Source organism: Notechis scutatus, chromosome 1 (genome assembly GCF_049901735.1).
Source record: "Notechis scutatus isolate UNSWTSFEM ecotype Mainland chromosome 1, rNotScu1.2, whole genome shotgun sequence".
Classification (NCBI taxonomy): domain Eukaryota; kingdom Metazoa; phylum Chordata; class Lepidosauria; order Squamata; family Elapidae; genus Notechis; species Notechis scutatus.
In genome coordinates, this window is record NC_142009.1 from 336,965,956 (window position 1) to 336,981,526 (window position 15,571).

At 45.5% G+C, this 15,571-nt stretch overlaps 1 protein-coding gene across 1 annotated transcript; it reads right to left on the reverse strand.

Annotated features, from left to right (window-relative positions):
* Positions 1-18: 18 nt before the first annotated feature.
* Positions 19-15,249, reverse strand: LOC113425514 (protein-lysine 6-oxidase-like). The gene is made up of 8 exons (XM_087965266.1): positions 14,761-15,249; positions 12,276-12,363; positions 10,675-10,783; positions 6,585-6,722; positions 5,607-5,763; positions 3,600-3,695; positions 2,299-2,414; positions 19-241 (listed from the first exon to the last, which is right to left on the reverse strand). Exons 1-8 carry the CDS (start codon positions 15,247-15,249, stop codon positions 19-21), a joined length of 1,416 nt encoding a protein of 471 aa, XP_087821392.1.
* Positions 15,250-15,571: the final 322 nt, after the last annotated feature.

The window sequence follows — 15,571 nt, forward strand, 5'->3', positions numbered from 1 at the left end:
AGGATATTCACAGTAATATTAAGGGAGCGGGGAAAAGGTGAGAGGGGCATTCGTTTTCTCTTCAATGAGCTTTGAAGGCGATTGCTTCCTACGGATGGGCAAAGCTGCCAAGCAAGGGTTTGGTTCTGCGCCCCAGAATGTGGGCCCAGGGTCGAGCCAGATGACCTCTTGGTTCTTCGCTCCATCCTCCTTCTCCAGCAGAGAGTTGAGGTTGAATGGGATGTCTTGGGATTCAGGTGTCCTTGGTGACAACAAAGGCCTCTCAAGTTCCTGGACTCTCTTCAGAAACTGCTGGCAGGTCAGAAGGTAAATAGATGGAGGAAAGGGGGAAGGGGAAAGGGAAGGGAGTAAATGGATGAAGAAGGGAAGGAAAGGGGTAAGGGAGAGGAGAAAAGGGAGGGCAGGGGAGAAGGAAGAGGAAGGAAGAGAAGGGTGGGTAGATAGAGGAAAGGAAGGAAAGAAGATGGATGAAGGGAGGAAGGAATGATGGAGGGAGGGAGGAAGGAAGGAAGGAAAAAGGGGAAGTGGTGGATAAGGAAGGAAGGAGAAAGATGGTAGGGATATATGGATGAGAAAAAGGAAGGAAGGGATAGATGGATGAAAGAAGGAAGAAAGGATGAAGGGAGGGAAGAAAAAGGAAGTGATGGATGGGTGAGGGAGGAAGGAGAAAAGGTAGGGATCGATAGATGAGAAGGAAAGGAAGGAAGGGATAGATAAAAGAGGGAAGGAAGGAATGATGAGGGAGAGGGAAAAGGGGAAGTGATGGTTGGGTGAGGAAGGAAGGAGAAAGAAGATAGAGATGGATAAAAAAAGAAAATGAAAGAAGAGATGAAGGAAGGAAGGAAAGAAGGAAAAGAAGGAAGGAGAAAGAAGATAGAGATAGATGGATAAGAAAGAAAGAAAAAAGGGAGGGAGGGAGGAAGGAAGGAGAAAGAAGATTGGGATAGATGAATGAGAAAAGGAAGGACAAAGGAAGGAAGGAAAGAAGGGATGGATAAATGAATGAGAAAGAGAGAAGAAAGGGATGAAAAAGGGACAGAAGAAAAAAGTGAAAAAACAAAAGGAAAGAGGGAGGAAGGGAAAGAAGGAAGGAAATTACAAGTTACATTTCTGTAATGTCCAGGAGGAAATACACCATCTTAACCTGGGCTTCTCCCTATGTAAAATATTCTGTGCTTCTCCTCCCTTTCTACTTTCTCACTCAATTCCTTTCACAAGGTGTACCAAATGAGGTGTATCCCTTCCAGGCGCTCTCTTCCTCTGTAGCACATGCCCTGCCCTCCATTCCTGGGACTACCGACTCCATCTTGCCAGTTGTGCCTTTCTGTCACCAAGGTCCACAAAGATGCCCGAAGTCGCATGTCAACGCAACTTCTATCAGCCACCTGCCCCTCCAGCAGCCGAAGCAGAGGAGGAGGAGGAGGAGGAGGAGGAGGAGTGGGAGTTAGGGTCAGCATCATGGCAACTCAGGAGCTCCGAAGGGAAAGAGGGAGTGGAGCTGTCAGAGAGAGAGAGAGAGAGAGACAGGCGGAGCCTGGGCCTTCTGTCAGCCCTCAGATGGAGAGTCAACAGCCCCCAGATCTGGAGGTGGTTGATGAGGAAGAGGAGGAACAGCCGAGTCCAGTGCCTGACATGTGGATACTCAGAAGGCAAAGGAGAGGAGAGCAGTGGAAATCTATGGACCGGTCCTTGGAACGGAAGAGCCACCGCTGCTAGATAACCCCCACTCTTTCTCTGGGGATAAAAGGCAGGGGGCGGAGATGAATAGATGTGGCAGACAACGATTCATCTTCTGGCCGTCCGGACTTGTTAGCCTGCAAGTAAAACTTTTTGCCGGGGGTTGCCGGCGTTCCTAATAAAGGAATCTTTTGAGTTCATATCAGAGGCTTTGTCGTGTTTGTGGAGCTGGATCAGAACACTATCTCGGATTTCTCCCTCCATTGTTCTATTTCCTGTCTCTTGACAAAAGGCCTTGCATTTTGAAGGCAAAACTGTCCCCCCAATTTTGTGTGTGGGGGGAATCTCCAGGGGAACCCATTCCACATCACCCTTAGATATCATGAAGACGGTTCTAGGTCTTACAATGAATGATGTCTCCAGGAAGAGACCGAAAAAGGAAGAGGGCCAATGAAGCGTTGAGATTTAAACTCCGAGCCTTTTGTAAACTCCCGCACAAGGAGGTGGGGCTTGGGTGGTAACGACGCTTCCGCCATCTTGCCTGGTTTGATCTCCCTCCCCTCGCGGGAGACCCAGATGATTCAACCCGCCAATGTAGGTCGTATTGCCCTTGGGGGATACCTTGTAATTTGGCAGTTGTGTGTGTCGACGTACACCCCCGTGTACATAATATCACACTGGACAACATTGTTGGAGAAGTCCGACTCAGCCACCAGGAAATCAGGGTTGACGGTCACCTCGAAAACAGAAGGACAAGAAATCTGTCACGCTCCATCACTTGGCCTCCAGAAGTGGTCTTTCCTTCTTGCTCAGGACTATCCTTGTCCTCACCACCCACAACAGACAGGACTATCCTTGTCCTCACCACCCACAACAGACATGATTATCCTTGTCCTCACCACCCACAACAGACAGGACTATCCTTGTCCTCATCACCCACAACAGACAGGACTATCCTTGTCCTCATCACCCACAACAGACATGATTATCCTTGTCCTCACCACCCACAACAGACATGATTATCCTTGTCCTCACCACCCACAACAGACATGATTATCCTTGTCCTCACCACCCACAACAGACATGATTATCCTTGTCCTCACCACCCACAACAGACATGATTATCCTTGTCCTCACTACCCCACAACAGACAGGATTATCCTTGTCCTCATCACCCGCAACAGATAGTGGCTCAAAATTAGGGCAAAACTGGTACTCCTCAACTTACGACAGTTCACTGAGTGACCAAAGGTACAACGGATGCCGGAAAAAGTGACTTATGACCGTTTTTCACACTTATGCCCGTGGCAACCCGTGGTCATGTGATCAAAAATCGGATGCTTCACAACTGGCTCATGTAGTCCTCAACTTACAACAGTTTGTTTCGTGACCATTCGAAGTTACAATGGCGATTAAGAAAGGGACTTATGACTGTTTTTCACACTTATGATCATTGCAGCATCCCTGTGGTCAGATGAGTTACATTTGAATTCTTGAGAGCTGGCTCATATTTATGACAGTTGCAGTGTCCCAAGGTCCCGTGATCCCCTTTTGTGACCATCTGATGAGCGAAGTCCATGGGGAAGCCGGATTCGCTTAACAACCGGGTTACTAGCTTATCAAATGCAGTGTTTCACTTAACAGTGGTAAGAAAGTTTGTACAATGGGGCAAAGCTCACTTAGTCACATACATTCTTGGCTCAGTTGTGGTTGTAAGTCGAGGACTACTTGTGTTTATGATGGTCGCAATTTTTGGGGTCACGTGATCCCCTTTTGCGACCTTCTGACCGGCAAAGTCAACGGGGAAGCCAGATTCACTTAATAATCGTGTTTCCAACTTAACAACGGCGGTGGTTCGCTTAACAACTGTGGCAAGAAAGGTCATAACAATGGGACAAAATTCACTGATGATGAGGATTTACCTTGAGAATATAATTTCCAGGAGGGACATCGGTAATATCAATCCACTGGCAGTCAATATTGGCATGGTAGGTATCGTAGCAGCCTGGGCTCAGACCCTGAGCAGAAAGGGAAAAAAATGACATTTATTTCTATTTATGGAGGAATCGCATATGGCCGCCAGTCCTACACACAAACTCTAGGCAGCTACAATCCATCAGCAGAAAGCAGAATTACGATAAACCTAATTTCGCCTCAAGTCTGCTTCAGCAATTTAAAAATAACAGAATAACAGAGTTGGAAGGGACCTTGGAGGTCATTTAGTCCAACCCCTGCCCAAGCAGGAGACCCTACACCGTTTCTGACAGATGGCAGTCTAGTCTCTTCTTGAAAGTTTCCAGGGATGAAACTTCTGAAGGCAACTTCTCTTCCATTGGTTATTTCAAGATGTGTGGACTTCAACTCCAGGAATTCCCCCCCTGCGCGTGAGCTCCGTTTTTGCTGGCAGAAGGCTGCAGGAGGCCGTCGCGCCAAAGACGGAGCCTGGGAGGGCGACACATGGCCGGGAGGGCTGCAGGAGGCCATCGTGCTGAAAACGATGGGAGGGCCACATGCGGTCCTCCTGAGCTCCATTTTCACTAGCAGAGGCACCACGGGCTGGTCCTTCACTGTTTCCAGGGTGGCCCTGGATCCGGCCCACAGGCCTTGAATTTGACACCCTGGATTTAAATTGATTGGTTGTTAATAGAAATGGCTAGTTTATAATATTGTGGAAAAGTAAAAAGTGGAGGTTTGAGGTAACTGTCTTATTCTACTTCACCAGAGGGAATCCAGAAGTCAATGCTGTTTCCCCCCCACCCCCGCGCCTTTCCCCTTCTTACCAACACTTCCCCTTTCCTCTTTCCCTCTCCTTTGTTCCCTATTATTTTCTTTTGTATTTTCCTATTTTATTTCATAAGCGAATAAAATCTATATAAAATGGATAATATAAAATGACTTTTGATGGAGTGAGCAGAGATGGCTGAATTGGCCGTTTTGATCAAAGAAAAATCACAACTACGTTGTTTCTACGTGGAAACCGTTTATGGACTTTGTGCTCGAGGTGGGAGGGAAAAAAAAAAGAAACGTTGAGTTTGGGTTTTACCGATGAGATCGATTTGTTATTCAGAAATGGCTAGTGCAGTGGTGGCTAACCTTTTTGGGCTCCTGTGCCAAAAATTGTATGCGCGCTTGTATGCTCACATTCGCGTGCCAGCACCCAGAAGGCAATGTGCACCCCACCCCCCACGCCCCCTACGCATGCGCACGTATTTTTGGAAAAACAGAAAGTGACGAAACGGGGCTAGTTTTTGGCCTGCAAAGCCTACAGAAGCCTGCAGAAGCCTTCCTCAAGCCTTTGGGAGGCCAAAAAAAGGCCTCAAACCAGCCGAAAATCAGCTGTGAGGCGCGCGCATGCCCAGTGAGGTAAGTTTGCCTGCAGTTCGCATGCCGACACAAATGGGTCTGTGTGCCACAGGTTCAACATCATGGGGCTAGTGTATACTGTTATGGAAAAGTAAAATGTTGAGGTTTTGAGGTAACTGTCTTATTCTACTGCACCAGAGGGAGTCTGTAAGTCAACACCATTTTCCCTTTCTTTTCTACACTTCCCCTTTCCTCTTTCCCTCTCCTTTGTTCCCTACTATTTGCTTTTGTATTTTTCGATTTTATTTTATAAGCTAATAAGAGTGGTGTGGTGGCCTAGAGGTGGCCTAGCTCTTGCCTCACAATCAGGAGGCTGTGAGTTCCATCCTAGACAGAGGCAGATATTTCTCTCTCTGGGCACAATGAAAATATATCTGCCGAACAAAACTCCGCATTGGCGACAGGAAGGATATCCGGCCAGGAAACACTCAGCTCCATTCAGTTGTCCAGACTTCACCCCGCAAGGGATTATGACGAACAACATTTTATAAGCTAATAAAATCTATGTACAATGGATAAGCACCGCGGCTTGTGGAGGTGGGCAGATCCAGTCAGCCATTGCATACCTGAATATGAGCAGTGCACGCATAGCGTCGACGGACCCCGGCATCGCAAGAAGTGTCCTCCAGGCAGAAACTGGCTTTATGACCTTCAGCCACCTTCTCATGGGTGACGGCATCCAGAAGGTCATAGTTGCTGAAGGCTTCCATGCTATGATAATGCCTGAAAGAAAGGTTATTAGAAGCTGCAGGCAAAGTCCTCATTTTACAACGATTTGTTTAGCGACCGCTCAAAGCTAAAACCCCTGAAAAAAGTGACTTATAGCCCGGTCCTCACAATTATGACCATTGCAGCATCTCCACGGCCGTGTGATCAGAATTTAGGCACTGGCATGTATTTACGATGGTAGCAGTGTTAACCTCTGCCTGATTCATTTAATAACTGTAATGTTTCACTTAAAAACCATGGCAAAAAAGGTTGTCAAACTGAGTGTGACTCACTTAACAACTGTTTTCCTTGACATCAGTCGAGGACTGCCTGGAACTCCATGAGGCCCCAACAGGAATTTTCTACATTGGCCAGAAGGACCCTAGAGTCGGGAATGACAATGCGTGCTTGTTGTTTCTGGCTCTAGGGGGCGATGCTCATCTCCATTACAAAACCGAAGAGCCAGTGCTGTCCGAAGACGTCTCCGTGGTCACGTGGCCGGCATGACTAAACACCGAAGGTGCAAGTAATGCTGTTACTTTCCCAACAAAGGGGTCCCTATTTTTCTACTTGCTTTTGTTGACATGCTTTTAAACTGCTAGGTTGGCAGAAGCTGGGACAAGTAATGGGAGCTCACTCCGTGACGCAGGCACTAGGGATTCGAACCGCCGAACTCACGACCTTTCTGATTGACAAGCTTAGCATCTTAGTCACTGAGCCATCACGTCCCTACCTTTACCTTAGTCTCCCTTTATTTGTTGGTAAATATATATATATTAAACATAAACGGGTCAACCTCGTTGCCTAATCGTCCCCACGCTGCTTGGCTCACTTACTGGTGACAGCTATGCCACTCCCACTGGTGTCGCGGCTTCACTGGGAGGAAGTCCACCGTTCCTTGATTCTTCACTCTTTGGGGGAACCGAAGCAGGACACGGGAGCTGATCCTGCTCACCCCGGGTCGGTAAGCGGATCTGCGGGGAAAAATGGAGGAAGACATAAAAAGGATTGGAAGACTTTGTCCGCTGGAACTGAGTGGCTGCCTCCCGTGTTAGAGGTGGTCCTTGCCTTACGACCCAACTGTTGAGCAGATGTTGAAATGGCACTGAAAAAAAGGGACTTACACCCAGTCCTCATGCTTACGACCATTGGACATCCCTGTGATTACACCATCACGACCGGGGCCCTTGGAAACTGGCTAACCTTCATGAATGTTGCAGGGTCCCTGGATCTCGTGATGGCTATTTGGGGCCTTCCTAAATGATTTCCTTGAAGCAAAGTCACTGGGGAAGCTGACAGGGAATACCATCATGGCCATTTGATGTCTCGCTTAATGACCGCATCAATTAATGATGAATTTTCTGGTCCCAATTATAGTTGTAAGTCAATATAACTCAATTGCTGGCTTATTCCAGCATTTGCTGGAAAAATAATGCTGTTTATGGTTGATTTATTTCTTTATTTCTTTATTTTTTAATTTTTCTTTCTTTCTTTCTTTCTTTCTTTCTTTCTTTCTTTCTTTCTTTCTTTCTTTCTTTCTTTCTTTCTTTCTTTCTTTCTTTCTTCCATTTCCTTCCTTCCTTCCTTCCTTCCTTCCTTCCTTCCTTCCTTCCTTCCTTCCTTCTTTCTCTCTCTCTCTCTTTCTCTTTCTCTCTCTTTCTCTTTCTTTCCATCTCCTTTCCTCTCCTCCCCCTCCCCTCTTCTTTTCTCTTTTAAATTTCTATTTGACTTTTATGTAAATATATATATGTGTGTGTTTGTGTGTGGATGTATGTGTATGTGTATCTCTCTCTCTCTTTCTCTCTGAAAAGGTGTACTACACCTTCTGTTTCAAGATGGCCTTTTTTCTTCATTTTACAAATCTGTTTTTACCCAAGTGCCCCATTTCTACTTTGAAGAAGCTGCTGGCCTGGACAACACACTGTTTTGAAAATATTTATTCATAAATAAAAATATATTGAAAAAAAAATAAGGATCTGGTTGCAAGAAATAATCTGTTTAAAAACAGAACTTAAGCCTGAAATGTTCTTACTAGGGATAATTAGAGGTGATTACAAGAAAGATACTGAATATATAATAATGCATATATTGACAGCAGCTAGAATAATGAAAAGTATGGATTGTGCAGAAATGAATAAACTTACAATGGAATTGCAGGAGAAGGGAGGAAAAAGAATACTATACGGTCTGGGAAAAACTGTATGTTTGGTTTGGTACCAGGAATAAAAGACAATGCAAAATGTAAATGGGGTGTGTGTGTGTGTGTGTGTGTGTGTATGTTCTCCACTCCTCTACTTGTTGCAGAATACCTTATGCCACCAGACTTGAAATTCTAGACCTAGAAAACCTAGAACTACACCGCCTTCGCTCCGATCTAAGTATGGTATATAAAATCATACATTGCAATGTCCTACCTGTCAATGAATACTTAAGCTTCAACCGTAACAACACAAGAGCACACAATAGATACAAACTCAAGGTTAATCGCACCAAACTTGATTGCAGGAAAGACGACTTCAGCAACAGAGTGGTCAGTGTCTGGAATACTCTACCTGACTCTGTGGTTTCTTCCCCAAACACGTTAACCTTACACTGTCTACTATTGACCTCACCCCTTTCCTAAGAGATCTGTAGGGGACGTGCATAAGTGCACCAACGTGCCTACCGTCCCTGTCCTATTGTTTCTTTTTATTTTTCTTGTATGTATCCATTTCATGCATTCATAACTATGTTTATCCTTATACCTGTTATCTTATAATCGCTTAACAAATAAAAATAAAATAAAATAAAATAAAATAAAATGTATGTATGTATGTCAATGAATGCAGAAAAGTCGATGCCATAAATTACTGCAAAAATTGTAAATATGATTTGTTTTTAAAAGTGTAAAATTTAATACAATTTTTTTTTTTTAAAAAAAGAAAAAATCTTGGGATCAGTTCTGGTCTTATGTCGAGGACTATCGGTTATCTAGGGAAGGCTGGGGACGGGCAGAGAAAGAGAAATAACCAATCGATCAACTAAGCAAATAGTCCAAGAGTAGCAAGGAATGAGTGACCCTTCTATGCCACCCTGGCCGGCCTCAGAAGCCACTTTGTCAAAGTGTTTACAGGAAACCGCCCCTCAATTTTGGCACTTTCCAAGCTTGAAATCTGTAAAAGAGACAACCACGCGACTTTCCCCAACTTTAGACCTTCTTCTTTAGATCCAGCTGAAGCGTAAACATTCCTTTCTCCTCCACTCCCAAATTTTGCAGGAGAATATTCCCGATTCTGCTTTCGGACTGTAATTTTCCTTGGTCACTGGCAAAGAAGAGATGTTGGCTGGAGAGGCTGAGGTTTGCAAACATCCCCTTGAGGAAACTGGCCCTTGCACTTCGGTGCGCAAAAACCAGCACCACAACCAGTGAAATAACAGGACAGGAGATGTTTACGGAGGCTCTCAGTCATCCAGGTCATGTTTTCCTAAAGGTGACTGGAATTTCTGGGTTCTGTTTTTAAAGACATTTTGCTTCTCATCCAAGAAGCTTCTTCAGAGCTGAAGAAGCTTCTTGGATGAGAAGAGAAACGTCTTCGAAGCCAAATAAGAAAGTCCAGTTGCCTCTTGAAAAAAAATCACCTTTGGGACAACAGAATAGCAGAGTTGGAAGGGAACTCGGAGGTCTTCTAGTCCAACCCCCTGCCTAGGCAGGAAACCCTACACCACTTCAGACAAATGGTTATCCAACATCTTCTTAAAAATCTTCTTCCAGTGTTGGAGCATTTACAACTTCCAGAGGCAAGTTGTTCCACTGATTAATTGTTCTCACTGACAGGAAATTTCTCCTTAGTTCTAGGTTGCTGGAATTAAGGAGAATTCACCTGGAATTAAGGAGAAATTTGCTGACAGTGAGAACAATTAATTTGTGGAATCATTTGCCTCCAGAAATTATGGTTGCTCCAACAGTGGAAGAAGAGATTGGACAACCGTTTTTCTAGGATGCCATAAGGAGGGCTGGACTAGAAGATCTCAAAGGTCCCTTCCAACCCTGTTATTCTGTATTCTGTAAATATTTAGAAGAGAACTACAGATGACATGATAGCTGTGTTCCAGTATCTCAGGGGCTGCCAGGAAGAAGAGGGACGTTAACATATTTTCCAAAGCACCTGTGTCAGGATTCCAGAAATCGCCCTAATTAAATTGTGATTCTCGAGCCAAACTTAAAAAAGAAACTTCAAAGGATTCATTAGAGGGGACATAGTGGCCCTGCCCTGTGTGAAGCCAACTCTGGCACACATAATTTACAGTCCCCTGTGACCCTGTTTCCCCCCTCCCCCCTGGGCATGTCATCAATCAGATTTTCCAATTGAGCACCTTCACAGGCTGGGTGTCATCATTCCCGTTCTCCAATTAAATATATTCACAGGCAAAAGCTCTGCTCGTTTAGTTACAGTCTTTTAAAGAGAAGAGTTGGAATGTACTTTCGCTTCCAAACTCTTGCACTGCTCTTCCAGATTTCCTTCCTCTCCCCCCCACTTTTTTTAATGACAACTACTAAAACAGGCACAGGAATGTTTTATGAGTTGACAATCAGGAGGCAGGACAAGAAGCAACGGATGGAAACTAACCAAGGGGAGATCCAACCTAGGATTAAGGGTACATTTCTTAACAGTAAAAAATGATAATAATAATAATAATAATCATTGGAATGACTCATCTCCAAAAGAAATCACTGGAGGTTTTTAAAGAAGAGACTGGGCAGCCACTTGTCTGAAATGGTCTTGGATCTCCTGCTTGAGCAGAGGTTGGGCTAGAAGACCTCCGAGGTCCCTTCCAACTCCGTTGTTCTGTTAAATTTGTATCTGCCGCTCTCTGTAATGAGACGACTCGGAGAGGCTTATAGATGATTAAAAAAAGACAACCAATCGAGCAAGCTTTGTGGCCTACCTCGCAAGGCAGTTTTCTTCCGCTGCGCACTCCAAGGCATACAACTGGACTTTGTCAATGTAGGTGGATGCTTGTAGAAAATACGGGTCGGGGACCAAATCTGGCAGGTCTGAAAAGGAGAGACCGGGAAGCAGCAAAATGAGAGCAACGGCTTGCATTTCTGAATGACAGCCCTGCAGAGAAGGAGGGGAGAACCTCAGGAGTTGCTTGGGTGGGTGGGTTGGACTAGATGACCTACAAGGGTCCCTTCCAACTCTGTTAAAGTTAGGAGAGGGGTGTTTTCTGATGGATAAATAAAAAGGGACACCGTCCCCATCGGGCAGGAAGCAAAATAAGGGAAGTGGATTCTCCAGAGAAGAAAGGAAGCAATGTTTCCCAAACTTTTTCTTGCCCTACCCAAAAAACAGCTTCCGAGAAAGTCTTTTTTTTTTTTCTCAACTAGGTAAAATACTTTAAAGGACCCTGTAGTGCTGGAGAATAGGCAGGTGTGTTGCTACCCAAAGAAAAACCACTTTTATCCAATTTGTGGTACTTTATCCAGGTTTTGGAAGCGCTCATTTCAAGGGAGATTTGGAGAGGAGAGGACAAATGGCTTAACAAATAACAGATAATCAGAGTTGGAAGGGACCTTGTAGGTCATCTAGTCCAACCCCCCCTGCCCAAGTGGGAGACCCTACACCATTTCTGACAAATGGCAGTCCAATCTTGATAGTGGGAGGTCTTCCTTCCTTCCTTCCTTCCTTCCTTCCTTCCTTCCTTCCTTCCTTCCTTCCTTCCTTCCTTCCTTCCTTCCTTCCTTCCTTCCTCCTCTTTCTCTTTGTCATGTATTCTTTCTTTCTTCTCTCTCCTTTCTTTCTTTCCTTCTCTCCCTCCCTTCTCCCCTTCTAGTTGTGTCTCCTTTTCCTTTCATCCTTAGTCAACCTCCTTTTCCCCTCCACTCTCCCTCTCCTGTTTCATCTATCATTCCTTCCTTCTTTCCATTCATCTGTTTGTCAGCCCTTCCTTTCCCATCTTTCCTTCCTCCCTCTCTTCCTCCCATCCTCCTCTCTTCCTCCTTTCCATCCCTTTTGTCATCTAGTTCTTTCTTTTCTCTCTCTTTCCTTTCACTCTCTCCCTCCCCTCTTCCCTTCTATTTTTGAGTCCCATTTTCCTTCCATCCATCCTTCCTTCCTTTTCTCAAATCCTATATCCCTTCCCCCTCTCTCTTTCTCTCTCATCTGCCCATCCTTCCCCACTTTTTCTGTTCATCTAATTGTCAACCCTTCCTTTCCCATCTCTCTCCTTCATGCTTTCCACTCATATATCATATTTATTCTGTATTCACAAGAATTTATTCTGTATTCATGAGAATCTCCCTTCACTTCATCATCAAATTGTCTTGGGGGACTAAATCAGACGGAAAAAAAAGAGAGAGATCTAAACTGATAACAGGAACAGGGGATGGGATAATCCAAATATTGTCTTTAGTTACCTGGAACTCAGGTAACCCGAACTCATTATTCTGATCTTCACCTTAAACACTCTGTGTCCAAGCACACTACCTTTGCATCCCTACTACAAATAGATAGTCCTGGCCTACCTAACAGGATTGTTGTACATACATTTAATGTGGAGAAAAGCAAAGGTTTTACACCTGGGCAGGTAAAGAGGCAAATACACGTTAGGTGAAATCTGGCTCAAAACCAGTAACTGTGAGAGGAACATTGGAGTTTTAGTGGACAATGCCTTAAACATGAGCCAGCTGTGTGCAGCAGCCGCCGCCCAAAAAGCTAATACAACCCTTGGTTGTGTAAACAGAGGCACAGAATCAAAATCACATGAAGTATTACTACCATTTTATGAAGCCTTAGTAAGGCCACACCTGGAATCCTGCATCCAGTTTTGGTCACCACATTACAAAAAAAAAGAGGTTGAGACTTTTAGGAAAAAGTGCAGAGAAGAGCAACTAAGATGATTAAAGGCCTGGACACTAAACCATACAAAGAACTGTTTGCAAGATTTGAGTATGGCTGGTCTAGAGAGAAGGACTAGGGGAGGCATGATAGCAGCCTTCCAGTATTTGAAGGGCTACCACAAAGAAGAGGACAGGGTCAACTTATTTTCCAAAGCACCAGAAGGCAGGATAAGAAACAATGGATGGAAACTAATCAAGGAGAGAAGCAACTTAGAACTAAGGAGAAATTTCCTAATAGTGAGGACAATCAACCGGTGGAACTACTTGCCTCCAGAAGTTGTGGCTGCTTCATCCCTGGAGGTTCTAAGAAGAGAGAGTACACCCACTTGTCTGAAATGGGATAGGGTCTCCTGCTTGAACAGGGGGGCTGGACTAGAAGACCTCCAAGGTCCCTTCTAGCTCTATTCTGATTTTGATTCTAGGAGGGGTCTACCAGTCTACCATGGAACAGTCTTCAGCTACCGAAGTGGGCACCCCAGTGGAGTTTCATCCTTTCCTAAAACTAATTATTCTTAATTATTAGTAACTAATTCCTAATTATTTTATTTCTTTCAGCAATCTTCTTCCCACCTCCCCTTCCAGCTCTCTTTTAATTTTTTTTTTAAAAAATAACAAAAACAATAAAATCCTCTTTCAGTTATACAGTGTGTCGACTGGGGTACATTATATCTTGTGCACACAATAACATCTGTATACATTTCTTACTGTGTTTACATTCCTATTACAGCCTCTTCAACATTATCTAACATAGTGTGTCATTATTTCAGTGTCATTTAATTTCTTGCTTTGTTTTCCAACCATCCATAAAAATAGATCCCAAATCTTACTGAGTTTACATTCCTATTACAGCCTCTTCAACATTATCTATCATAGTATATAATTATTTCAGTGTCATTTAATTTCTTGCTTCGTTTTCCAACCATCCATAAAAATAGATCCCAAATCTTACTGAGTTTACATTCCTATTTTAGCCTCTTCAACATTATCTATCATAGTATATCATAATTTCAGTGTCATTAAATTTCTTGTTTCATTTTCCAACCATCCATAAAAATAGATCCCAAATCTTACTGTGTTTACATTCCTATTATAGCCTCTTCAACATTATCTATCAGTGTCATTATTAGTGTCATTAAATTTCTTGCTTCATTTCCCAACCATTCATAAAAATAGATCCCAAACCTTATAATTCTCTCTTTCTTCTTGCTGTCTAATTGCTAGTGTGAACCTACTCAGATAAACAGATAATCAGAGTTGGAAGGGACCTTATAGGTCATCTAATCCAACCCCCTGCCCAAGTGGGAGATCCTGCACCATTTCTGACCAATGGCAGCCCAATCTCTGCACTCATTTCTGCATATTCCAATATTTTCTCAATCACCCCCTCCTCCTCCATCGGATTTTTTTTTTTTTTTCATTTTTCCAATTTTGAGCAAATACAATTCTAGATGCTCTCCAGTTGGGACGGTAGCAAACAACCAGTACTGCATCCAGTTTTGTTCACCACATTATAAAAAAAGATGTTCAGACTCTAGAAAAAATACAGAGAAGAGCAACAAAAATGATTAGAGGTCTGGAGGCTAAAACATATGAAGAATGGTTACAGGAACTGGGCCTGGCTAGTCTAGTAAAGAGAAGGACCAGGGGAGACAGGATAGCAGTCTTCCAATATTTGAGGGGCTACCACAGAGAGGAGGAGGGGGTCAAGCTATTTTTTTAAAGCACCTGAAGGCCAGACAAGGAACAATGGATGGAAACTGATCCAGGAGAGATTCAACCTGGAAATTAGGAGAAAAACTTTCTGACAGGGAGAACAGTCAACCCATGGAACAGAAGTTGCCTTCGGAAGTTGTGGGAGCATCATCACTTGAGACCTTCAAGAAGAGATTGGACTGCCATTTGTCAGAAATGGTGCAGGGTCTGCTGCTTGGGGGGTGGGGGGTTGGACTAGATGACCTTCCAACTCTGATTATCTGTTAACCCCGCGGGATAGGCTGTTCCCAAAGCGAAGGAGATCCAAAGCCCACCCACCCACTCTACCACCCGCCTCTACTTCCTCCCGGACCCCCTGCTCGCCCCCCTCCCCACCAACCCTCCCCGCGTCGTCGGGGTGGGGGGCGGGATGGGCTTACCGTGGTGGAAGCGGAGGGTCCCGTAACCCGACCTCTGTCGGCCTGAGCCCGGCCGGACGGCGGGACGGTCGTAGACGCTGTTCGGGGAGAGCCAAGGAGACCCCGGCGGTCGCTCCGGGCCGTCGCTCCGTCGCGTCGCCCAGCCCCTCCGACCCCGCCGGCTGCTCTGACACCGGCTCCGGGGCCCGTCCGCGGCCCCGTCCCGGTGGCCGACCCTTCTTCCTCGGCGCTCCTTCCCGAGGACGACGCGCCGTCGGCGCTCAGGTAGAAGGTCTGCGGCTCCGGAGCCGCTGCGACTCCCCGGGCTGGCAAGAAACGGGCAGCGCTGTTGAAGAGGCTGTAGTGGCGACCCCGGTTCTCCCAGCGGATCTGCTGCCTCCAAGCCGGCGGCGTCCGCTGAGCCCCGGAGCCGTCGGGGCGCGTCGCCAGCACCAGCAGCGCCAGCAGCAGCAGCCGTGGCCCACGACGGGTCCTCCTCCTCGCGTTCATGGCAGCGGGTGTGGGGGAAACGGGGACGCGGGTGGCTGGTCGGAGGGGGAAAAGGAGGAGCCTCGCAACCCCCCTTGCCCACCCGTACCAGCGCCACCCCTCCCTCCCCACCCCCGATCTCCAGGGACCCCCTGGCCTCAGTTTCCCTCTGCGCTCCCGTGGGGACGAAGGAACGGATGGGTTCGATTGAAGAAAAGACAAAGGCTCCACGGGGATGGGTGGCGGTGAGCCCCCCTAATTAATTAATTAGGAATGATTCGACGGCTGGAAACCCCAGATTAATTAAATGAATAATGATCGGGTGCCTGAAAACCCCAGATTA